This window comes from Mauremys reevesii, linkage group 6 (assembly GCF_016161935.1).
Source record: "Mauremys reevesii isolate NIE-2019 linkage group 6, ASM1616193v1, whole genome shotgun sequence".
Classification (NCBI taxonomy): Eukaryota; Metazoa; Chordata; order Testudines; family Geoemydidae; genus Mauremys; species Mauremys reevesii.
The window spans coordinates 64593570-64620611 of NC_052628.1; the positions used below are offsets into that span (position 1 = coordinate 64593570).

At 43.9% G+C, this 27042-nt stretch overlaps 1 protein-coding gene across 8 annotated transcripts in view; it reads right to left on the reverse strand.

Annotated features, from left to right (window-relative positions):
- FBXL17 (F-box and leucine rich repeat protein 17) overlaps window positions 1-25472 on the reverse strand; it is a 464738-nt gene extending 439266 nt beyond the window's left edge. For 5 of the 8 annotated variants that reach the window (XM_039544560.1, XM_039544566.1, XM_039544565.1 and 2 more), the window contains exons 1-3: window positions 24633-25125; window positions 14273-14395; window positions 10844-11101 (exon numbers count right to left, since the gene is read on the reverse strand). In XM_039544560.1, the coding sequence (XP_039400494.1) occupies window positions 10844-11101; window positions 14273-14395; window positions 24633-25007 (756 nt within the window). In that variant the 5' untranslated portion in view covers window positions 25008-25125. Of the gene's footprint in view, window positions 1-10843; window positions 11102-14272; window positions 14396-24632 lie in introns of all 8 variants that reach the window. The other 3 variants (XM_039544563.1, XM_039544564.1, XM_039544561.1) reach the window with 2 other exon arrangements.
- Window positions 25473-27042: the final 1570 nt, after the last annotated feature.

Below are 27042 nucleotides of genomic sequence, written 5' to 3' on the forward strand. Positions count from 1 at the left end.
GTCCAGATGATGAAGATGTCATCAATGTAGCACAAGTAGAGTAAGGGCATTACTGAGGAAGAACAAGAACTGAGGAAGTGTTCTAAGTCAGCCATAAAAATGTTTGCTTGCAGGTACCCATAGCAGTCCCGCTGGCTTGAAGGTATAAAAATTGTCCCCAAATCTGAAATAGCTGTGGGTGAAGACAAAGTCACAAAGTTCAGCCACCAGGTTTGCAGTGATGGTATCAGGGATGCTATTTCTGATGGCTTGTAGTCCATCTTTGTGTGACATGTTTGTGTAGAGAGCTTCTAAAACCATAGTGGCTAGGATGGTGTTTTCTGGAAGATCACCAAAGGATTGTAGTTTCCTCAGGAAGTCAGTAGTGTCTCGAAGATAGCTGGGAGTGCTGGTAGCGCAGGGCCTGAGTAGAGAGTCTACATAGTCAGATAATTCTGCTGTCATGGTGCCAATGCCTGAGATGATGGGGCATCCAGGATTCCCAGATTTATGGATTTGGGGTAGCAGATAGAATACCTCTGGTCGGGACTCTAGGAGTGTGTCAGCGTAGATTTGTTCCTGTGCTTCTTTAGGGAGTTTCTTGAGCAAATGGTGTAGTTTCTTTTGGTAATCAACAGTGGGGTCAGAGGGTAATGACCTGTAGAATGTGGTGTCAGTTATCTAATAGCCTTTTTTTTTGGTCAAACTAGTTTCCCCAATAAAGAAATCTCATTAGCATATCCATTGTTTGGTCAGAGCACAGTCATTACGGTTAACAATTCTCCAGGTCTGGTAGATATGCACTACAGCCCCTATCAGCAAATGGTGGATTCCATATGCAGAAAGAGGCCCCCATAATACAACAAAAATTTCATAACAGCAATCTGAACTCATAAATTTGTAAATATACACATTTCCCAAATCACCACACCTTCACCTGCCATACAGTCCCCAAACAGTTAAGCTATAATTCAAAATGTGCACAAGGATGCGGCTCAGGGGAGAGCATGCATTAGCTACTGGGGAGGCATGGAGGATTTTAGCACTAGTCTCAGAGCTGAAGGCAGTTGGACTACAGGATCCAAGCAGAGGTGCCAGACTGATGTGAACAAGATCACTCAAACAATAAGAACTATTGTTTCAGGTCTCTGCAAACACAGATCAATATTGCTGTATTGGTTACACTCAAAATTAAAGCTTAGATTCTGGGGTACAACCTGGTAGCTTAAGAGGGATGCCAATACACTGTACTGCCACATACTTAACGAAAGACCAGGGGTCAAATTGTAGAAGGGCTAAGAGAGAGCATCTAGAGCTAAGGTCTCTTTGTACTTTTGCCTGGCAACATAGTCTGTAGTTAGATAGCCAAATATCTATCATCAGACCAAAAGAAAAAGCGTCAGTGTTGTGCAGGTGCCATCTCAATGGATCACTTTTTGTCTGCTATGAAAGAGAGAGACCTTTCTTATAAAAGTTCCAAAATGGAGGGAAGAGTTTCTTAACAAATGTAGAACTGAATTTCCTCATATAGGGAAGGTGACGGTTTTCCTTGCCTGTTCACACAGATATGGCTATGATGTTGTCACTAAATGATAGCATGTGGCAGCCTTCTACTGAAATTATTGCCCAATAAGTTACAGGTTGCTCAGTGATCTAGACCATTGATACACCTGTGACATTCCTGTGGAGACCACTGATCCTGGACTAACCTGTCTGGGGAATCAAAGTCCACAGTCAAAACGTCCATTTGTTGTGATCACCATTCCCTCTGGTTCGGAGACAAGTTGCCCACATCAGAACCTGAACTTAGTTCACTACGAGCTTCAAGATGACTTTCCTTCCTTAAGAACATAAGCGTGGCTATACTGGGTCAGACCAAAGGTCCATCCAGCCCAATATCTACCGACAGTGACCAACGTCAAGTGCCCCAGAAGCAGTAAACTTAACAGGTAATGATCAAGTTACTCCAGCATCAATCTGCTCAGTTACATAGACTCTGTCCCACACAGTAGATGTGTATAAAAATTAAACATGATTGTAGGTTCACTTGTTTGTTTTAATATCAAGCTTTATACGTACAATCTTTACATTTCTTATTAACTGCACTATTTAAAATTATATATCTATATCTATATCTATATCTATAACTCTCTCTGAAGATTCATTTCACTTGACCAAACCTGCAAGACTCCAGAATCTTTCCCGATACAGATGATATCACAAACACCAGTAGTACTGGAAACTTGAATTCACGCAGTCTTTTAGGCAATTGTGATCTCAAAGTACAGTTGGGGAAATAAACTTTTTGATAAAACCAGTGTGTTGTGTTTTGTTGAGGTTGAATATTCTTGGACTTACTCCCCAACATCAATTCTCCCATCACTTTCAAAAGTCTGCTGATGCCTGGGTGAGCTTTGAAAAAAAAAAGTGACTGAATTTACATTATCTAGCCTGTATTTTTTTTTATTATTATTATTAAAACACTAGGTAGTTGGGTGACTATAGGATCTATGTTTCTTAACAATTCATCTGTTCCTGTTGCTTACCCTTACTGCAGAGGATATATAAGAGCAATCCAGGAATCGTTCTTGCTCAGGCAAACAAGGTGAGAAGTATTGGGGAGGTCTATACAAAGAGTTGGGGGTGGGCTATTAAGAGGTGGAAGGAAATATCACAACACATTTATTTCCCATTAAAAAAGGCAGCAAACTAATAACCAGAAATTGTTGGAGAAGAGGCTGGAGAACTGAGAAACTAGAAATGTTTCTTCCCTCATTGGTGTTTCCTATCCCCACACGCAATTCTAAACTCTATGGTTTTTCTCTTCCTCTTTACCACTGGTGTATGAAAATTTGTAACAATCTTGATTTTGAAACATAAAACAAATGAATAATCATTCTACAAAAATAGATGCTTTTGAAGACTGATTTATTTTAATATAAAACAACAAACATTCATGGAAATTTCAACTTTCCACACAATATGAAAACTCAATCTATAACTTGGGGGGGGGGGAGGAAAACAACCACACACTCACCAAGTCTCCCATTAATTAGCCAAGTTCTACTCTGAAGGTCTATTTTGCTTTAAATAGATTTTAGCTTCTGGAGTCTCCCAATGTTTGTTGTTTTAACTGTGATTTCAGAGGCAGAAATTAAAAAAATATCCAGATGGAAAGGGGAGAAAAAAAAGAAAAAAAAAAGTTAAAAGTAACGTTTTCTAGTTTTTAAAGTAGAACAGCTTACTATGTCCATTTAATAGGAAAATATCCCTTTAACCTGCAAAAGGGGAATTAGAAGCCACAGTATTTAGGCTGAAAGAATACAGAGCAAGAGAAAATCATTCAAATCCTGAGGCAAAGTTCAGAACTCCTGCATCCTGACCAAAGACGAAAAAAATAAGGTATCAGCTCTGTATTCCTATAGGCCTATTTCCATGGACAGTTCATCAAAAAAAAAAAAACCCTTTAATTCTAGAAAGGGGGACTCACAAAAAAGAGAAAATTAGTGAAACAGAAATTAAAAGGTACAGCACAAAAAGTGAAATCCCTGCAAGCTGCATGGAAACTTTTTAAAGACACCATAATAGAGGCTCAACTTTAATATACATCCCAAATTTAAAAAAACATAGTAAGAGAACCAAAACAATACTACTGTGGCTAAACAATAAAGTAAAAGAAGTAGTGAGAGGCAAAAAGGCATCCTTTAAGAAGTGGAAGTTAGATCCTAGTGAGGAAAATAGAAAGGAGCATAAACTCTGCCAAATGAAATGTAAAAATATAATTAGGAAGGCCAAAAAAGAAGTTGAAGAACAGCTAACCAAAGACTCAAAAAGTAATAGCAAAAAAATGTTAAGTACATCAGAAGCAGGAAGCCTGCTACACAACCAGTGGGGCCACTGGACAATTGAGATGCTGAAGGAACACTCAAGGACGATAAGGCTGTTTCAAAGAAATTAAATGAATTCTTTGCATCGGTCTTCACAGCTGAGGATGAGAGATTCTCATTCTTTATAAGAGACTAATCCGAGGGATTGTCTCAGTTTGAGGTATTATTAGAGGAGATTTTGGAACAAATTGATAAACTTAACAGTAATAAGTGATCAAGACCAGATGGTATTCACCCAAGAGGTCTCAAGGAACTCAGTAGTTCTGCCATTTCACATTTAACTGTAGTCTGTAACCTATTATTTAAATCAGCTTCTGTTCCAAGTGACTGGAGGATAGCTAATGTGACGCCAATTTTTAAAAAAAGAGCTCTAGAAGTGATCCTGGCAATTATAGACCAGTAAGCCTGACTTCAGTACCAGGCAAACTGGTTGAAACTACAGTACAAAACAAAATTGATAGACAAATAGATAAACAATTTGTTGAGGGGAAGAGTCAACGTGTTTTTTCTAAAGGGAAATCATGCCTCACCAATCTATTAGAATTATTTGAGGGGGTCAACAAGCATGTGGACAAGGGGGATCCACTGAATATAGTATACAGTTCTGAGATTTTCGGAAAGCCTATGACAAGGTCCCTCAAAGGCTCTTAAGGAAAGTAAGCTGTTATGGGATAAGAGGGAAGATCGTCTTGTGGATAGGTAACTGGTTAAAAGATAGGAAACAAATGGTAGGAATAAATGGTCAGTTTTCAGAATGAGGAGAGGTAAATAGTGGTTCCCCTAGGGGTGTGTACTGGGACCAGTCCCATTAAACATATTCATAAATGATCTGGAAAAAGGGGTAAACGACGTGGCAAAATTTGCAGAGGATACAAAACTACTCAAGACAGTTAAGTCCCAGGCAGACTGTGAAGAGCTACAAAAGGATCTCTCAAAATTAGGTGACTGGGAAACAAAATGGCAAATGAAATTCAATGTTGATAAATGCAAAGTAATGCAAATTGGAAAACAATCCCAACTATACATATAAAACGATGGGGTCTAAATTAACTGTTACCACCAGGATGGATAAAAATCAATTACCAAAACAGCAAATATAGTATGTTAACAAAATAAGCATATGTCCCTCACTTCTCACATTCATCTCCAGACTTCTTCTCCTTGTCCAGATCTATTCCGTCCCCAACAATCTTCTATTCATTGAACTTTTTGAAACTTTGCACTTTTAGAGAGAGGTAAGGGATTGACTCTGTGTACACAAATTTGCAGAGGGACAATAGAGTTGAGGTCTGTTATTTCTCGCCTCTATACATTATTTACTCATTTTAAAACATTTTTGCTGTTAACAAGCATGTTACCTCCAGAGACACAAAGCCACAGTTTGAGAACTGCAAAACTAAGCATCTCTGATGGTATCTTCTAGACTGAGCACTGAGTCCCATTGGGTAGATAGAAAAATTAACCTAAATTATCTATACAGAAGTCTGTGCAACCCCATAAGATTGGGTCCCTAAGCCTGTATAACTCATGAATGAAATTAATAAAGTGAACAATTAAAAACAATGTAACTTCATAAGTAAAGTTTTATGAATGAAACATTCATTCATAAAACTGGTTACCCCAGTAACTGGCTAATTGACAATTAAGATGCTTGTTAAGAGCCATAGCTGTTCAGCCAGTTGCTCTTGTAAATTTCACTGTCAATCCAATTCCTGCTTAAATCACTGAGACTTGCACTGTTTCAGTATTGTAACTTCTGTTCACTGTTTGCCATACTGTAATTCAAACTCCATTTTACAACACTTACTCGATTTTGTAAAAGCTTGCTGCAACCTTCATTTTTGCAAAACTCTGCTGTAATCTTATTAGTTTAATTTAGATGTGTGAATGAGGTATGTATGGATGGATGATGGAATCAACCTCCACCACTAATCTGTCCTGATGAAACAGAGTTCAAACACCAATGGCTGAAGATGCAGACAAGAGCCCTAAGAAGAAAAGAACAAAAAGGTACAACAGAAGGAAGGTCAAAGCCAGGTCTGAGGCTGAAAGTCACATCTGCAATTAACGGGTAATCAATCACACTGAACCCAGAGGCAGCATGACACAGCAAGACCTATAGACTCTGGATTCAAACTAAAGCCTAACAAAAGGATGGGTGAGATGGAAGACTTGGAAGAGTAATGTTCTGCTGCCAACATGGGAGGGCAGCCCCAGCCCTTTCTTGTGCCCGGCTTTCCTGGCCAGTTAGCCACCAGTAGCTACGATCCCAAGCTGCGAATTCAAGCTATGTTCAGGACTGGTAACTATACAGAAGCTGCAGAACACCTGTGTGTGCGCGCGCAAGTTACTAGCTAGTGGTTATAGATCAAATTGTTATCATAATAAATGTGGCATCTTTGCCTTGCCCACTGAAATGATCCTGGGTAGTTTTTTCTGCATAACAAGCCATGAACTATTACAACTCATTTACAAAACTTTTCTTAACATTATATGAATATATTGTCTCATACTATAGAATCAGAATTTATAATCCCTATTCCATGATATAATGCATCTTAATTAAAACTAGGAGTTTGAAAAACAGCTAGCCAAAACCTCAAAAGGTAACAACAAAATGTTTACGTACATCAGCAGCAGGAAGCCCGCTAAACCAGTGGGGCCCTTCGATGATGGAGACAGAAAAGCAGCACTTAAAGACGATAAAGTCATTGCAGAGAAACTAAAATTCTTTGCTTCCGTCTTCACGGCTGAGAATGTTAGGGAGATTCCCAAACCTGAGCCGGTTTTTGTAGGTGACAAATCTGAGGAACTGTCACAGATTGAAGTGTCACTAGAGGTGGTTTTGGAATTAACTAACTTAACATTAACAAGTCACCGGGACCATATGGCATTCACCCAAGAGTTCTGAAAGAACTCAAATGTGAAGTTGCGGAACTATTAATTAGGGTTTGTAACCTGTCCTTTAAATCAGCTTCTGTACCCAACGACTGGAAGATAGCTAATATAAACACCAATATTTAAAAAGGGCTCTAGAGGCGATCCTAGCAATTACAGACCAATAAGTCTAAAGTTGGTACCGAGCAAATTAGTTGAAACAATAGTAAAGAATAAAATTGTCAGACACATAGAAGAACATAAATTGCTGAGCAAACGTCAACATGGTTTCTGTAAAGGGAAATTGTGTCTTACTAATCAATTAGAGTTCTTTGAAGGGGTCAACAAACATGTGGACAAAGGGGATCCAGTGGACATAATGTACTTAGATTTCCAGACAAGGTCCCTCACCAAAGGCTCTTACGTAAATTAAGTTGTCATGGGATAAAAGGGAAGGTCCTTTCATGGACTGAGAACTGGTTAAAAGACAGGGAACAAAGGGTAGGAATTAATGGTAAATTCTCAGAATGGAAAGGGGTAACTAGTGGTGTTCCCCAAGGGTCAGTCCTAGGACCAATCCTATTCAACTTATTCATAAATGATCTGGAGAAAAGGGTAAACAGTGAGGTGGCAAAGTTTGCAGATGATACTAAACTGCTCAAGATAGTTAGACCAAAGCAGACTGTGAAAAACTTCAAAAAGATCTCACAAAACGAAGTGATTGGGCAACAAAATGGCAAATGAAATTTAATGTGGATAAATGTAAAGTAATGCACACTGGAAAAAATAACCCCAACTATACATACAATATGAGGAGGGCTAATTTAGCTACAACAAATCAGGAAAAAGATCTTGGAATCATCAAGGATAGTTCTCTGCACACTGCGTGGACATGTTCAGAGGCGGTCAAAAAAGCAAACAGGATGTTAGGAATCATTAAAAAGGGGGATAAAGAATAAGACAGAGAATATATTATTGCCCTTATATAAATCGATGGTACGCCTGCGTACAGATGTGGTCGCGTCATCTCAAAAAAGATATACTGGCACTAGAAAAGGTTCAGAGAAGGGCAACTAAAATGATTAGAGGTTTGGAGAGGGTCCCATATGAGAGGAGATTAAAGAGGCTAGGACTTTTCATCTTGGAAAAGAGGAGAATATGATAGAGGTATATAAAATCATGAGGGATGTGGAGAAAGTAGACAAGGAAAAGTTATTTACTTATTCCCATAATACAAGAACTAGGGGCCACCAAATTAAATTAACGGGCAGCAGGTTGAAAACAAATAAAAGGAAGTTCTTCTTCACACAGCGCACAGTCAACTTGTGGAACTCCTTACCTCAGGAGGTTGTGACGGCTAGGACTATAACAGCATTTAAAAGAGAACTGGATAAGTTCATGGAGGTTAAGTCCATTAATGGCTATTAGACACGATGGGTAAGTAATGGTGTCCCTAGCCTCTGTTTGTCAGAGGGTGGAGATGGATGGCAGGAGAGAGATCACTTGATCATTACCTGTTAGGTTCACTCCCTCTGGGGCACCTGGCATTGGCCACTGTCAGAACACAGGATACTGGTCTGGATGGACCTTTGGTCTGACCCAGTACAGCCGTTCTTATGTAAAACTATCTTTAGATTGGACTTTTTAGGGGAAAAACTATTTCAATTTTTTTTTTAAGTCATTTATTTTTATCCACCGTGACAGCTGGGCATGGTGGGGGGGGGGAGGGGGAAGAGGATTGGTCCCCAGCTGGAGCGAGGGAGGGGCCGGGGTGAGATGAGTACAGTGGGGCATGGGGGGAGGATTAGTCCCTGCTGACTGGAGCAAGGCAGGGGCTGGGGGCAAAAACCCAGTGGGGCGGGAGCTAGGGTTGGTTGTTGGAGCAAGGGAGGGGCCGGGAGTAAGCTGAAAGCGCAGCAGGGCTGGGAAGCGGGTAAACAGGATCCCCCAACTCACCCCTGCCCACACAGACCGGTACCTACCTTCTCCCTGGTTCTAGCCCATTCTCGTTGCCTCTCTCTGCACCGAGCTGAGGGTGGGGGTGCAGGGTCTGGGAGGGAATTAGGGTGCAGGAGCAGGTTGGGGGTCTGGCCAGGAGCTGGAATGAGGGAGGGGGCTCAGGGGTGGGGCAGGAGGGTGGGGTGTGGAGTGCTTACCCGGAGCAGCTCCCATTTGGTGCGAGGGGTGCAAGTGGGTATGTGAGGGGGAGAGGGTGCAGGAGCTCCCGTTTGGTGCTCAGAGTGGGGGTGAGGATGTGCGGGGATGCAGGAGTCAGGACTGGGGAGGTGGGCTGCGGTTGTGGGGGTGCTCCCAGCCCCCTGCCCTGAGCAGGTCACAGCAGGGGGCTGGAGGGGGTATGCCCAGATTCCACGCCCTTTCCCAAGGCCCTGCCCCCGCCTCTTCATATCTCTCTCCTCCCCCCCCCCCGAAAATCATTAAATGTTCAACACCAAGGAACAGATGGGGTAGAGGACTGAATTTTCCACGGCCTCCCTCACAAAATATATCACCACTTTGCCATTAGTAATTATCCTTTTGAGGGGAAAACCGGGCACTTCTCTCTTTTTGCAAAGTCCTGTGACCTCTTTCAGCTAAAGAAAACTTGTAAGTGCTGGTGATGCAATAGCTCTTTAACAGTCTCCCCATTATAGCAGTGGGGGATGAGTAAAGGTGGGGGTGCAGTGTAAAGGCTCCCCAACCCCCCAATGCCTCTACACTTCAGGGGACAGCAGCTGCTGTTGGAGGGGGCATTTCCCTCACTGGTTAAGCCGCCCGATGCTCCCACGACTTGGAGGGATAGCATGGCTGCTACTGTAGCCCAGGCTGGAGCTGGGAGGAAGGACACGGGTGCTGCTGTGCAAGGTCCCTCGCCCCCATTAGAAGTTGGAGCAAGGACAGGGCACCAGGGGCAAGGAGTGAGGAAGTGGGAGGGAGGGAAACGGGGGCCCCGGGCCAGGCAAGGGGCACAGCGGTAGGACGACGATCTGGGAAAAGGGGGCAGTCTGTTTTTAAAAAATTATATATATTTCCTTCTGGAGAAGCAGACTCACTCTGCCTGCGATCCAGGCAGCGGCTGCTGCTTCTCCCCCCACCCCCCAAATCGGGAGCAGAGAGAGAGAGAGAGAGAGAGAAGGAGGAGGGGCAAGTAAGAGGCACGGGAGGGGGTGCTTTGCTGTCAGCAGCATGCAACAGCAGGACAGAGCCCTGGGCACAGCAGCACCAAGCTTCCCAGAGAAGAGAGGCTGGGTTGGGGCCCCTTTGGAGCGTGGGCCCGGCGCCAGTGGCACCATTGTAAATCTGGTATTGAGTGTACAGCTTCTAAAAATGAAACCTATGTCTATCTGAGTTGTAAAGATTATGTATTAAAAGGTTATAATAACCAACAAGAATGCACTTGTATGTAGAAAGCCGTGATTAAATGAAGTCTTCTTGACTAGTGATTTAAGTCATGATTTAAGTGAAAACCACCCTGGTTACCACTCAAGAAAGATCTTGGAGTCCTTGTGGCTAGTTCTCTGAAAACATCCACTCCATGTGCAGCAGTAGTCAAAAAGCTAACAGAAAGTTGGGAATCATTAACAAAGGGATAGATGACAGTAAGACAGAAAATATATTGCCTCTGTATAAATCTATGGTACGCCCACATCTTTAAGACTGTGTGCAGATGATGTCGTCTTATCTCAAAAAAGATGTACTAAAATTGGAAAAGGTTCAGAAAAGGGCACAAAAATTATGGGTATTGAACGGCTTTTGTATGAGGAAAATAAGACTTTCCAGCTTGGAAAAAAGATATGACGGGGGTATGATAGAGGTCTATAAAATTATGACTGGTGTGGAGAAAGTAAATAAGGAAGTGTTGTTTACTCCTTCTCATAACACAAGAATTAGGGGCCACCAAATGAAATTAATAGGCTGCAGGTTTAAAAACAAACAAAAAGGAAGTATTTCTTCACACAATGCCCAGTCAACCTGTGGAACTCCATCTTCATATAACTGAAAAGGACTAGCCTGATTTAAGAAGAAAGTCTGTCATCACGACCTAATGTCGCTGCAAAAAGACAGCATCAACTTTGGTATCTTTGACAAAAATTTAAGGTTACCTGTTTGAGTCCTTCATCAGTGAGCCTGTCTTGATTGCCTACATGTACTTTCTGAAGTAGAGGACATTGGGAGGCAACTGCAATGATAGATGTGTCCGAAAGTTGTTTACATCTGTAAGCAGTATACCTTAGAAGTCCAGGACATTTAAATGCTAGCACACACACTCCTGTATCAGACACATTGCGACAATCAGAAATATTGATTTCAGATATGTTCTGGCTTCTTGATGCAATTTTTTCCAGTAATTCATCAGTGACCTGTCAACAAAATTCAAATTCGCAATTTAATATTCTCATAGTCATCTGATACTTTAGATTAAAAACATGTATATAGAGATAGTAATGAAGGAGATATCTCATGTGAAATATATGAGTACTATGACTTGGCAGCAGGAAGCATTTGCCCAAAGGAAGTGAGGAAAAAAGTTCATTTTTTTAAACAGAGTCCAAGCATGGATTACTGTAATCAACTTGACAGTTACCTTTGTACGAGACCTGTCCCAATCCTGATGACAATTAAAGCTATAGCTTTAAATGGCCTGCTCACACCCTCAACAGGGGACCACTGTCTTTCATGGGGAAAAGAAATAAGGACTTGTCTACACTTGAAGCACTACAGCTGCACCACTGTAGTGCATGATTAAATGAAATCATGGCTCTCTCTTCAGCATAGACACTCAGTCCAGCAATGGGAGGGGTTCTACATCAGTATAGTTAATCCACCTCCCCAAAAGGTGGTGGCTAGGTCAATGGAAGAATTCTGACCACCTAGCATGGTCTACATTTGTGCTTAGGTCATCTTAACTACCTTGCTCAGGGGTTGGGTTTTTTCACACCCATGTGACATAGCTTAACTTCTGAGTTTATACCTGGTCTTAATCTCACTCCTGCTGTGGTACTTTTCTATGAACAGAGTAGAGAGCTATTGTGCTTGTGCTTTTTCTTGGAATTACTCAATATTGCTCTTCACTGAAGAAGCTATGTATTGGATAGCTTTTGGCAACCATCCAATAGGTGTTACCAACTCACTATTACAGTGATGTCAGTGATACCTGGTTTTTCAATGACAGCAGCAGCAGCTTGGAGAGTCTGATAACTGGAAATCCAATATGTTGACAGGGGAAAAAAAAAACAGTAATTGAAAGACTCTTAAAAAAATGTTCATAAAAAAATAGAAAATTTAATTTTTTAAAAATATCAGTTAGCCCACGCTCAGCCATCATTAACCAGAAATTGCTATGCACTGTCTTTCACAGCAGTTCCTTTGTAACAGCACTCATCTCCTTGGCATCTAGACACATTTCATCAATTAAAACCAATAATATATTAGCATAATATAAATCTTTTAAAGTAGAAACAAACAGCCAAATTCCAGCTGTTTAAGCCTATGATCAATTAAAAGCTTTACCAAACAGATTGGACAGAGTACATTACAAAACCAGTCCTTTCAAATGGACAGAGAATCCCTAACAGCAAGAACGAAAAGTTTATTTTTAAAAATAGAAACAAAGCAAACCAAGCTAAACTGACAAAATTGCTCATCACTCAACACTTACCTTGGGTGAGATTTTGGTTTTGCTATGGGCAGATGAAAATAAAAACTTGTTGCCACCATTTCTTGTACAGTACAGGAATAAACAATCTGTAAAACCATAGTGACTTCTAAAAATAATTTTAAAAGAACCAAACCACCCATAAGGATGGAGGACATGGCTGTGTATTTAAAAAAAAAAAAAAAAACTGGTTTAGTAACATATTAAATAATCAGCCAAGTAGACTAATGGTCAAGTATCATAACTGGAAACTCACCAAGGAGCCCCCTACATCAGACCATTAGACCAATGGTCCTAGGTCAGACATTAGAACAATACCTCCACTTTAGACTGAGGTCAGGGCTTAACCTTACTTCTTAGAAAGCAGGGATGGGCAAACAACGGCCCGCGGGCCAAGCCATTTTAAGCCAACCCGCCAGGTCCCGCTGGGGAGTGGCATCTGTGGCTCGGTCTTGCTCCGGCCGGGGCGCTGGGTCGGGGGCCGCACTACGCGGCTCAGCCCTGCTCCGGCGCTCCAGCCAGGGAGCTGGGTCAGGGGCTGCTCTGATGCTCATGGCCCTGCTCTGGTGCTCTAGCCAGGGTGTTGGGTCGGAGGCCGCTCCACGCGGCTCCCAGAAGCCACAGCATGGCCCTGCTCCAGCTCCTACACACTCCAATGGTCCCCTCCGGCACTTCAATGGGAGCAGCTGGGACGGTGTGAAGATGGGGCAGCATGCAAAGCCACCCGGCCATGCCTCTGCATAGGAGCCGGAGAAGGGACATGCTGCTGCTTCCCAGAATTGCTTCAGGTAAGCGCCACTCAAAGCCTGCACCCCTGAGCCTGTCCCTATGCCTCAAACCTCTGCCCCAGCCCTGATCCCCCTCTCACTCCAAACCCCTCGATCCCAGCCCAGAGCACCCTCCTACACCCCAAACTCCTCATCCCCAACCACAACCCTGAGCCCGCACGCCTAACCACAGCCCTCACCCCCGCCTGTACGCCAACCCCAATTTTGTGAGCATTCATGGCCTGCCATACCGTTTCTGTTTCCCGATGTGGCCCTTGGGCCAATAAGTTTGCCCACCCCTGGTCTAAAGGAAAGGATCATCTGACCATGACAAAATGTATTACCTTCATATTTTCAATCTCCAGGTCCATCATGAAGATAAACTACAGGGTGGAACCACTGTTTTGAGTGGATTCTTAAGTCACTTTGATAACCACATAGGCTGTTACAGAATAAGAATCTAATATTTGAAAATTAAAGCTGACATTTAAAAATAACCATAAATGACCCCAACGTCAGGCCCAATAAGGAACATAAGGAATCTAAGGGAGGAGCAAAATGGACTTCATGCTCCATCTAGAATTAATAGGATTTAATTCTGGACTTGGTTCACTCAGGGGACACACAGTCAGACTCCATGTTTAAGTGGTGCACCCTCTACTGATGAAGAGGGTCATAAAAAAACCCCACATACACGCCTCTCCCGAAAATTATGCTGAACCAAGTACCAGCTGGACAATGATCACAAAAACTAAGTCTAGTAGCAACCAATTCTCAACAATTTAAGCAAAGGCAGGCCTCTCATCCACGATGAGCTATTAGACAGTGGTAGTCTATGCAATGAATAGACGACAGGTAACACACCACTTGTTTTAAATAGAACAGAATGAAGGTGTGCTCTAACAGACTTCAAAGTAAACAAATGTGCATTTAAAAAAAGCTAAACTAGACGCAATTCAGTCATCTGCTGCTTCTAGCATGAAAAGTAAAGTTGAAAAATGAAGGAACAAAGATCAACTACCAGCATGTAATTCACAATTCTGATTTTAGTTTTTACAAATTTTTAATTGTCCAAATGTACTCAATTTTTCATAATTATAACTTCATACCTGCTGACGATTACTGAGATCCAGCTGCTTCCAGAAGTGGAAGTCTAAACAGAGGTCACGCCAGTATTTACAAACTAACGATGCTGAAAGGCAGCGCTCATTCAAGGATAAATTGGAAAATATCTGTTTTAAAAAAAAAAAAAAAACTTGTCAGATATGGTAACCATATACGAGACACAGAATTAAATGCTTTCCTTATTAGTTGATCACGAAAACCTGTGTATAAGACAGACAAAAATATTAATATCGTAATTGCCACTTGTTTCTATTCTTTGTCCCAGACTTGTTCAGTCAAGGATGAAAAACAGGACTAACAAAACAGCTTTGTTGAGATATTAATCTCAGTCAAATAAACCACATGGTATAGAGCATGGATTCTACTCAAACACTTAGTTCAGGCACAGCATTACTCTGATGTTCTGCATGTGCCAGAGACATAACACAACTTTTAAACAACCTAACAGTGCTTTATTAACTGAAACATGTTCATTATTTTTTTAAAAAGCATCCTCAGAGATCACACACAAGGATAGCCCAGAGGTTCAGCAATACAAAGCACTGCAATGCAAGGGATTCAAGTGCAGGATTAGCATTTTATCCTTATCCCAACTCCAGAGGCTTTGAATGCTACAGACACACCATGATCTGCAAAGATGGAAAGATCTGTGTCACTCTACAGAGGGGATTTTTTTTTTTTTTTTTAAATAATGGAGATATACCCATCTCCTAGAACTGGAAGGGACGCCCCCTGCCTTTGCTAGCAGGACCAAGTACTGATTTTGCCCCAGATTCCTAAGTGGCCCCCTCAAGGATTTAACTCACAACCCTGGGTTTATGAGGCCAATGCTCAAACCACTGAGCTATCCCTCCCCAGCTGAGGTGCTGTGAAAGAAATTACACCCAGTCCTCTTTCAGAGGTTTGGCTGTAATGCAAAAAAAGGTTGTGATAAGAGTTAAGATTGAAGAAAAAAATGCCAAAAGCTTTCATGACATTTGGAGACAAATGGGAGATGAAAAGTCAGCCAAAAGTCATTGGCCCAGAATGAAGTGAAAGAAGTTGCTAACAGAGCTTTAGGAAAAAGGTGCACAGGAATATAATTACTACTCTAAGTTGCTAGCCCTGCTGCTTTTGCCAGACAAGGCCCCTCCAGCCTATGTCCTTGTCATGCTGCCACCTAGGAATAATAATTTGCTGTTGCTACTATTTACTCCTAGGGATCTCCAAAATAAGTAATGAAAGAGATACAATGGTGGTAAGCTCAGAGACAGTAAATCCTTTATAGCAGTGTATTCAAAATTCGGGTCGCAACCCAGTAAGGCACTGGGTCACTCTGGTCAGCACCACCGACCAGAATGTCACCAACAGGAAACCGGCCAATGGGAGCTGAGGGGAGAGGAGGCAGTGCCTTCGGGCGAGAGCCGTGCAGACCTGCTTGCACGCCTCCGCCTAGGAGCCAGACCTGTTGCTGGCCGCTTCAGGCACATAGCAGTCCGTGGTGCAAGGACAGCCAGGAAGCCTGCCTCTGCACCCTGGCTGCACCATTGACCGGGAGCTGCCGGAGGTAAGTCCGCGCCCCGACCCTGCGCTCCAACCCCCTGCCCCAGCCCTGAGCCCCCCCAAATCCACAGCCTCTCCTGCTCCCCAAACTCCTCATGCCCAGCCCCACCCCAGAGCCTGCACCCCCAGCCCAGAGCCCTAACCCTCCCACGCTGACCCCCTGCCCCAGCCCTGAGCCTCCCAAAACCCAGAGCCCCTCCTGTACTCCAAACCCCTCGTCTCCAGCTCCATTGGGTCGCAGGCATCAACAATTTTCTTCAACTGGGTCCCCAGAAAAAAAGTTTGAAAACCACTGGTCTAGCCTGAACAAAACAACTTGGGTATACTCCCCTGAGCCATCAGTTTACCCATAAACAAAACTAGTGTTCTCCCTTGAACCATTTCTGTTTCCCTACAAAAACCCCGACAAACGCTCAAGCAAGGTTCTGTTGCCTGGATCCCAAATCTGCATCAGCTCCATTGGGACTTCATCTTTTCCTGACTGATCATGCTGGGGACTCTGCCTCTCTCCAGCACTCTGGACCCTCAGCTACCACGACCACCTGGGAACCCTGACCAGTTCAAACTTCACAGAGTGGTGAGAAACCAGCTCTCTCTCAGTATAGCCTTCTTATCCTGACTTGTGTGATCAGTTATAGCAGGGGTTGGCAACCTTTCAGAAGTGATGTGCCGAGTCTTCATTTATTCACTCTAATTTAAGGTTTCACACGCCAGTAATACATTTTAATGTTTTTAGAAGGTCTCTTTCTAGAAGTCTATAATATATATAACTAAGCTATTGTTGTATGTAAAGTAAACAAGGTTTTTTAACATGTTTAAGAAGCTTCATTTAAAATTAAATTAAAATGCAGAGCCCCCCCAGACCGGTGGCCAGGACCTGGGCAGTGTGGGTGCCACTGAAAATCAGCTCGCGTGCTGCCTTCGGCACATGTGCCATAGATTGCCTACCCCTGAGTTATAGTTTTAAGTTATATTAAATCTCTCTAAAATTCTTCACAGGAAAAAGTTATGAAAAAAAAAGCAAATATATTCAGCTGTCAGGTACCTCAAAGAAAGAAAGTGAACACAACTGAAGTTTGCTATGAAATTTATCTAACACTCTCATATAGTATAGTGCTTTTCAATCTTTAAAGTTCATTATCAACACAAAACTGTATTAACACTTGAACACAGGATACAGGCATGGTCCCATGTGTACTCGGTAGGACAAGGGCTCAAATTCAGTAATAAACAAAATCTTACTGTGTAATTTAGTGATTCTATCCTGTCTTTTCCTCCCTCACATACTACTACAGCTCATAATGAGCATGTTCAACTGAGAAATTCATCAATTATATTCAACAATGATTTTTGATCGTGTTATTCATTTATGCTCTCCAAGCAGCTCCACAAGTCTTGGCTGTTGTAATGTTGTTCAGTCAGTCCATCTCAGAACCTACTTCCCCACCATGCATGTCAGGGAAAGGAGGCTGGTAGCCAGCCTCCAACAATTCATCTCTTCAGCCTTTGGCTCTGTACTGTTCACCAGGCAGCCCAAGTACCCAGCCTGCCCTTCTGGTTCCCCACCCTGCACTTGCTGCAAGCTTGACTCTCTGACTCAAAATTGTCTGGCTCTACAAATCAGCTCAGGAACACGTATGACAATCTAATTAACCCCCAACCAATTTTAGGAAAAGCTTTGGAGAGCAAGAGGCAGCTACAGGCCGAATCCGGCATGGCAGAGACAGAAGGCACCTGACCGCAGCAAAATGGCATAGCATTTTTGCAGTGGGAGGTGTTCCACAACATGTTGGGAAAAGTCCATGGGCACTTCCAAACAAAGTGAATGAGAGTTCATCTCTCTCATAACTATTTTTTCATGCTGACTGCAAAATCAGGCAGGCGATACTTTACACCGTTCAAATATTTAACGTTGCCCTTTATAAAAGTCTGCCACCAAAATTTAATGTTGATTCATACAGCATCTGAACCAGTCCTACCTTTTCTTTTCTGTTACCAGTCTATTTCTTTCCCTTCACAAATATGCCTCCTCTCTCCTCCCAATCTGTCATTTTTCCTATGATCTGTTCTCCCATGCTGTTCTAGATCACTGTGCAGCAATTTAAATTGAGACACTTACTGAACTTTGTAAATTCATCTTTATAGCACACAGCATGCTTACAACAGAACACAGATAAGTTAGAAATTTTATTGACAAGTGAAAAAGCCCAAGCCATCAATTTCTGCAGAATTTAAGATGTTAAAACAAGTTTCTAGACATTATGATTGCAAAGATAACCTTCAAAACATGAACCAGAACATCTTCCTGACAGTAACAGTGCCTCTGATGCTACTCCTAGCTTCACCCAGCAGCAGCATGGTGAGGTTAACAAGACAAGTTTCAGACTGTTTTTTTGGAATACTATGGGCAGCAGTGAACTTTCCAAAAAACAAAAAAAACCACCACCAAGTTAGTTTCATGCTTGGAAAAAATTGTATGCAACTGTAGAAAAAAAAATGGAATTATAGGAAAAGAGTAAGGACAACTTCTGGGAGAGAATAATGCTAACTTACTTTCTAGCTACCTCCTTGCAGGAGCCAGGAGGCTACAAAGTTAGGAAGAAGATATGTAAAGGTCTTTCCCAGAGCTAGAGAGGGGTAGAGCTTCAAATGTGTCAGATGCCTACTAGCTAAAGGAAAATATTTAAGATGGAGCCCCAAGCAAGGTTCAGAGAGAGCACCTATAATGGAGGTATGTCCCAAACTGGCCCTGAGCAGGTAAATTAGTCAGGCACACCTAATTAACCAATTAAGCAGCAAGTCAGGGAGAGATGTAGGCTACAAAGAGGCCACTAATTAGAGGAAATAAAGGTACAGCTTCTAAGTTTTGTAAACTAATTAGTAGAAGGCTCAGCTGGGCAAGAACAGGTGGGGCCTGTATAAAGCCCAGGAGCTGAGAGCAACAAGCAGCAGCAGGAAGGTAGGCTGCTGTTATTCCGTGAGAGAAGGGAGTTGGGAGGCTGGCATACTCAGAGGATGGAAGCCAGTTATGTAGGAAGAAGCCAAGGGAAACAGCAGCAAGGACTAGGTCAGTACAGGCATTGGCTACATGTTATAGGGTCCCTGGGCTGGAACCCAGTGTAGGGGATGGGCCTTGGCTCCCCTACTAGCCACTGGGTAGCAGCATAGGGTGTTGAAGACATCAGATGGGCAGCTGGTCTGGAAGAACTGTGATTTCCCCAAGAGCAAAGAGGCTGCAGACTAGGAGGAGAAGATGAGTAGAGCAACCAGTAAGAAAGGTGCAACACCTGGAGAGCTAATTCCTAGAACAACCAGGAAGAAATGCCACAAGTGGTGAGGGAACCCCATCACAGCACCCAATCTCAAAAACAAGAGTTCCAAATGGGAAGGAATAGTGTCAGACATCCAGCCTGCAGGCCAAATCTTATCTGCATGATATATTTTAGTGCCCTGTTCAATAATCAGATTCCACATAATCCATGAAGCCATTAAAATATAAATTTCTAGCCCTTGTTAATCTTCCACATATGAACTGAGTGTAAACCAATGCAGCATGGTCATCCTGAGTCCTGAAACAGTAGCTCAGAGGTTTGAATTCCCCAAGCCCTATAATTCCCATTAGATATTGACTCTAAAGCCAAGTCATGACAATTTAAATATCAGCATTAGCCATTTAACTGCTTATTATTTTAGTGGATAGAATAGAGGAGGAAAGAAAGGGGAAAAAAACAGACAGGGAAAAGGGAGAGAAAAACAAAAGGAGGACGAGTAAGGAATGAAAACAAAAGACAAAAGGTGGTGCTCCTAAAAGTGAGCATGTGTTTTACTATTGTGTGTTAGCAACTGTGAACAAATAACTAAAGATGTAGTTATTAAGCAAAAACTATACTCAACCCTTGATCTTTACATAGTCTTCCAGTTGATAACAGCAGGAGTTCCCTAGCCCATGGATCCAGTTCAAAAATTGAATTCAGTCCTCTACATAGAATTAATTAGTTTGACACATCTGCTTTAGACATTTGAAGTAAGCAAATGAAAAACAAGACAATTAAAGCTAGCCTCCATTTATCCACCACCCTGCCAAGCAATTAATTAGTTTCACATAAAAATAAAATGGGGTGGTTGAACAGCATGTTATAATAGAATACTGGTCTCCTAAACTTGAGGCTTACACGACTACTGCATACTGTGGAAAAAACTTGTTCATTTCACCATTACCTCCTCATCCCTTGTTCCATCTATTTTATCCCTCTGTTGCATCTTAATTAGGATTCAAAGATCTTTGGAGCAGGAACTGTGTCTTCATTCTTCACATCAGCCTATCACAACAAGACTCCAACTGGGGCCTCTATACACTAATGTAATATAAACAATCACAACTACCAGCACTGGACTAATCAGAAATCTGAAGTAAAAATCCCATCGTGAAGTGGATGGAAGCAACCAAGTAAGAATACAAGTTTAGTTAAGGAGTGTATGGAAAATAAAAGGCAGCCAAAAAGTACAATGAATTAATTCTAGCTGAGAGTATTATTAGAGAAAAGAGAAACTATACTAGAGAGGAAACAAGTATTTAAAAAAAAAATCAAGAGGGATGAACTTGGATTCAGAGATTGGGAAGATACTGAACTCGATTTTTAAATCTATCCCTACTGTGAAAAATACATTTAAAGAAAATTACCAAGCAACAAAGACCTTGCAAAGACGACTACTGTATTAATAAAGAGTAGATAAAACATCTGGGAAAATATGAACAAAAAATAATTGACTGAATTGGGGCCCACAAATTTTCAGGTGTTAAAGAAAAAAAACTGGTTAGTGGGCTCACCAAGCTATTTTGAAAAGTCATGGGGAGCTGAGGAAGTACTGTAAGATTAAAGAAAAGCAAATGTGCCAACGACCTGAAAAAAGTGATCCTGGGAATTACTGTCAATAACTTCTATTCCTAGTAAGATAACAGAACAAATATTAAGAAAAACAAACACTGAACACCCCAGAGAATATTGCAACCATGAGCAACATGGGTTAATAAAGAAATAATATTGCCAGACCGAAGCAATTGTTTTTATAGCATTATGAAGACAGGTCCCAATCCTACAAACATTTAAAGCACATCAACTCAATGAAGCTGCTCATGTGAATTATGCAAATACTTAAGTGTCTGCAGGACTGGGGCCTTAGTAGATGAAGAAATATATAGATGCATGCTTGAGTACTAGTGTAGCATTCAATAGTCTCCTCAAAATCTGAATTGTATGAGTAAGACTGGCTTGGGGAACGTATGTAAGGACAATAAATAGGTAAAGAAACAATGTATTAAGTTACGGAAGAGGTCACAATTATCAATGTTTGGATCCAGTAATATTTCATTTAATATCTTTGTTAGCAACACAAAAAGAGGGGCAACAAAATAAAATTCACAGCTTAATGTTAAATGAGAAAGCACCATGATCACTAGTGAGGACAAAAATAATACAAAGGGACCAAGAAATTAGCAAAATGGGGAAGAAACAACCTCAGTTTGTATTTGGAAAGATAGTAAGCAGAGTATGTTAAAAAAAATAATCCAAGACAGATGCTAATAGTCAGGTTGGGAGAAATGTGGAAACCCAGATAATGGACACCAAAACAGACAAGTCTGCAATGCAATATGCCAATATAGCAAAGTTAAGGCAGTTTTGAGCTGCATATAAGCATCATGGAATATGAAGGATAGGAAAGCAGTTATCCAACTCTATGCAACTCTATTGTAATTCTTTATCAGAATGATCAACCAAAGTAAATATGGAACTGGAGAGTTTGATTTATAAGGAAATATTAAGAACTAAATATGAAAAGCATGACTAAAAAATAGCTAGTGGGGAGACATAACAGTCTACAAATATCTGAAGACTAAACACCGAGAGTGGAACAAGAAGTGAACAGAATACTATTTTTTTTTATATAAAAATCAAAGGAAAATATATAGAAACTGATAAGATCTTAAGCACTGTGTTGCAAATTTACAGAACAGAAGTCCACATGTATTATTTTATTCTACTTCTGACACTGAACCTTATATTAAAAGGTGTTATTGTAATATATGCCAAACAAAGAGTATTACAATTGTTGTACAAAAAGTCAGATTTGCCTGAATATGTACAACTGATCTCAAATAAATTTTGAACAGTATTTCCTCTGAAAGTAGAACCCAAGAGTTGGGTCACAATCTAGTCAAATTAAAATCCTTTCCATTCTATCAGCATCTCTTATTCTCCCATCAGTGGTCATCCATGTGTCTCTCTCAATCACACACACAACTCCAACAGCCTACTTGTGAGCTGTAGCAAACAGATGTATTTGCATGATAGAGAAAATTTTGGCAAGGAAAGGTTAAATCTGAAGTTCACCTGAGATTATGCCCTAGGGCTCAGGGTGTGGTGAGAATACATTTGAATATTCTTTAAATTAACCTTGACTTAAGTCTTGAAGCTGAACTCATTACCTACCACTAAGGGCTGGGCCATTCCACATCCCATGGTAAGACTCTCAGAAGGTCTTATTGGGTTCCTGGAAGCAGGCAGGCAAAAGCACACCTATTGCTAAAGGACCCACCTCCAGCCTTAGGGGAGGATCCACAAGGTCCAGGAACTCAAATCATTACGGGAGACAACCAAAAATCTAACAGGGGCAGGTATAAAGGGAACCTGAGGGGGACAACTGAGCAGAGAACCCCAGACAGTGCCCACTGCTCCTCAAAGATGTCAAGGGAGCCAGCAGAAGCCGTCCAGAGGAACTCTGAAGGGAATAAGGTAGGCAAGGTTACCCTTGCTAAATGTCTCCCAGATTAGTAACTTTACAGAACAAAGTAATCACATGCCTTTTCCCTTCCCACCCAACTCCAGAATGCCCATTAGCTTCATAACCAGACCCCATCCACCTCCATGCATGGATTTCAACCCCTTGTAGAGCTCCTGCAAGTTCCTAGAGGAAGAGAGAAGTGGCAGAAAGGAGAAGTGACATTGTTGAGGCAGCTAAGGCCTGGTCTACACTACAGAGTTAGGTCAATGTAAGGCAACTTATGTAGCCTTAACTCTGTAAGTATCTACACTACAAAAATGCTCCCACCCATGTAAGTTGCCCACTACACCAACTTAATAACTCCACCTCTGTGGGAGGTTGATATAGTTAGGGTGATGCAATGTCTGTGTAGACACTGCATTAGTTACATCCCCTTTTGGCTGTCAGCCCCACCCCAGGGGTCACAGCTAGAGTTCTGCTGCCTCTGTCTATCAGCCCTGTCCCAGACTCACTGCTAGAGACTCACCGGCTCAACTCCTGCTCACAGACCCTGAGGTAGGGGAGGGAAAGGCTCCCACTGTCACCCCCAACACTGGTACACTTAGGTTGGTGCAAGCACTCCTGATGAGGGGACACACCACCAGCAGCGTGGACATGAAAAACAGCAGTAATTACTGTGGTGGCTGTATGTCAACCTAATTTAGGTCAACTTAATTCTGTACTGTAGACAAGGCCTAACTCTCTTCCACTTCTGCCTGGAGATCTGCATAGCAGGGGAGAGGGCATAAGTTGATCCTATATCTTGACTACATATTCAGAAAAAAAAAAATAAGGGCAAGATCCTGCTTGCAATGAAGCCACACTCACTGCAATGGGATGAGCATTTAGCCCTAAATGAAATCTCTTAAATTTGCCTATTAATTGTAATAATCCACAGAGGAAAACAGTAGCTATAAATTTTTCAAGAAACATAATATTAAGATGGAGAGAAATTGTTTAATGCTACTTCGTATATTGATCCAAAATTTGTTTACCGTCTCAGGGAAGGAGAGCTGTAACCCTGAAACATAAAAGCAGGGTCCAAAGACACATTTGCACTAGAACGTAAACCCATTCTTGAGCCCAGGCTCAAGGCTTACCCCCCATGGGTCTACACTGCAATTGCACTGTCCCAGTGCTCAGACCCAGAAGCCTGAGTCAAGTCCCAGGGTCTGAGCCCTATTGCTTTACAGGGAAGGCACACTCAAGCTTGACTCAAGTTCCAGGAGTCATCTGGAAATATCCCACAATTCCATGGGACAATTTCCTTAGTTGTCTCTATCCCAACAATCTGTAATCCACTATTGAAAACAGAAGACTCCACTCACACACACCCCTTTGGCAAAAGGCAACAACTCAGGTCTATGTTAACCTATTCTGTTCTGATCACTTACCTGCAAGCACACTGTCAAAGAACCTCCTAGGTTTACAATAGAAAGCGATCCAATCAAGCCTTCTGCAAAGCAAGCTGCTTCTTATAGTTTCCTTCCAGTACACCACATTTTGGTGGAAGAGGGTCCGGGGGGCATGCTAGGGATCTGGGGGCTTTGACTCAGGTCTGTGCACTATAGTGTGACTGCCAGAACCCTAGGTTTGAGCACATGTTAGAAAAATCTTAATATAGGAGTTAAATATAAAGTAGACACTCAAGGCCAGGGTTCCCTAACAGGAGTCAGCTAGCTCAATTCTTACTAACCTTGAGCTTATACTGCATCACTGACATCTCTACATCACATTAAATAGCCCCCTATCCCGATCCCCCTGGCCCCAGTCAGCTGTCACGGGCCAGCCCCAGGGGTGTAGGTGCAATGTAGACATACCCTGAAACGCCATAGCTGGAACCTCACAGACCCCCACGATCACTCACTGCTACCGGGAGGAAGCAACAGCCCTCTGAGTTTGAAACATCTTCAACTCTGGCTCCCCCTTAGCTACTGGGGAGGAGTCAGCCCCCTGGCGGGGCCTCCCCGCACCCAGACCCACCTTGAGAAGGATGGAGGGCGGCAGATGGTTGATGTCAGGGGGCGGTGGCTGCAGCGACTCTCGGCAGCACTCGCTGGGGTTCTCCAGCGGCTCCTGGCGGTCAGGCTCGTTACCTTCCTCCTCCTCCTCCTCCTCCTGCGGCGGCAGCTCAGCGGCCAGCTCCCCCACGCCGCCACTTTCCCCGGCGGGGGCCCCGGGCAGCGGCCTCTCGCCGCCAGCAGCGCGGTCCGAGGCGCAGGGGAGGGGACAGAGCTGTTGCTCGCTCGGGCACTGGCAGGCGGCAGCCTCCGGCTCCGGCGGGGCGGCGGCGCCGCAGCGGGGCTGCTTGCAGGGGGGGCAGGCGGGCAGGCCGGCCCCTTTGCGCTTACACACCATGTCGGGGCCGGCTCGCCGGGCGGCCGCGCCGAGCCCAGGAAGGCCCGCACGGGCGGGGGCAGCAGGCCCGAGAGGAGCAGGCGCTGGCACGGGCCCCGCTGCTCCCAGGCGGCGGGCGAGAGGTGCAGGAGGCGGCGGGCGGCGCGCTGCTCCGGGGAGCTCAGGGCCGCGCAGAGAGGCGGCGAGTCCCGGCCGGGCAGGGGCTGCTCCGGGGCGGGCGGGCTGGCGCCGTGCACGATGAAGCAGAGCATGCAGGGCCCGCGCAGGAAGCAGCTCCGGCTCCGCGGCGGCACCTTCCTTCCGCGGCGGCGGCAGCGACTTCTCTCCCGGCTCAGGCTGGTTCCCTCCCTCGAGAGCAGGTGGCCCATATAGGAAGCTCCGGCGCGGGGATTTGCGGGGGCCCGGCCGCCGCCCCCGGGCAGGTCCCGTCGCGGTGTCAACTGCAGCCGGTGGCAGGGGTGGCGGGTGTCATGGTGCCCGGGCGGGGGCCAGTCGCTGGGCCCGGCGGCAGCGGGCGGCGCCGGTTGTTCCGGGTCTTTGAACCGGCAGAAGCTTCCGCTACCGCCGCCCTGACCTTATGCAGGCGCCGCTCGCGGCCTAGCAAGAGGGGCCGCCCCGGGGCCTGGGCTCTGCGGTGCTGCCACCTGCGGCCGGGCTGGGCCAGGGCCGCCAACCCGCAACGGCTGCTCGGGCCGAGGATGCTCAGCGGGACGCCTCGAAAGGAGCCAGGAGTCCGCCGTCCGCGAAGTCACTCCCCGGGCTCCCGGCTGGGGGGCTGTCCCTCACCCCACACACACACCCCAACCGCCCCACACACCCCACCACAGCTCTATTCCCCCTAAACACACACAACAGCCCCACTCCCCATTCATGCACACAACAAACACACTCCCCCTACATGCGCACACAGCATCAGCCCCACTCTCCGCCTACACACACGGCCACATCCACAATTGCCCCTCTTCCCCCCACACCCACCCCCGTCCCCACAACTCCACTCTCCATGCATATATCTCCACAACAGCCCCTCTGCCTCCATACAGTCACCCACAACAACCCCTCTCCCCCCTACACACACACAACAGCCTCACTTCTGCCCAGGGGCGGCTCTAGGGTTTTTGCCGCCCCAAGCAGGCTGCCTTCCGCGGTTTGCCTGCGGAGGGTCCACTGGTCCCATGGCTTCAGTTGACCTCCCAAAGCCGCGGGACCAGCGGACCCTCCGCAGGCACGCTGCGAGGGAAGCCTGCCTGCCGCCCTTGCGACTTGCCGCCCCAAGCACGCACTTGGCGTGCTGGGGCCTGGGGCCGCCCCTGCTTCTGTCCCCGCTTCGCCCCCACACAAAGGAACTGCTGCTTCTTTTACAAGCATGTTGCTAGGTACGGCACCAACTGAAAGACTATGCGTACAATTCACTCACAACAAATTCTGCGTCCTCCATGAATTGCCTTTTTCCAAACACACCCCAGAAGCTGCTTCCCAAAATGACATTCACCTCCAGGAACTGCTTCCCCAGGAATTTCTACCAAATTCTTCATTTCAGGACCTGCTGTCATTCCCCAACATCTCACACAAGAGTTATCTTTTAAAACAGGCTCCCCAAAACAATTAAATTACAGCTGAAAAACTACATCTCACAAACCCCCTGGAGGAATTACCCATTCCACCCCACAAGATGCACACAAACAACTGCCACCACCCTGCTTTTCATGTGGATTGGACAAATTTGGCTCAGTACCCAGTTTGGTGGACTCTTGGGGTCCTTGATTTCAATCAAACTGTCTTCAGAGGGAAAGGGTAGTTTTGCATATTCTCAATGTGAATGCTCTGATTTAAAAAATACAGCGGTATTGTTTGTTGAGATATACAGTAATACTTTATTTTCTGGTCATTCAGATATTTTAACAATATTTTACTGTAACATTTTTATCAGAAGCAATTTTGTAAAACCAATAAGAAAACAGACAATTCTATGATGTCAATGTTTTAAAGGAAATTCTTACATAAAAGGTGAAAATGTTAACTGGAAAAATATCCC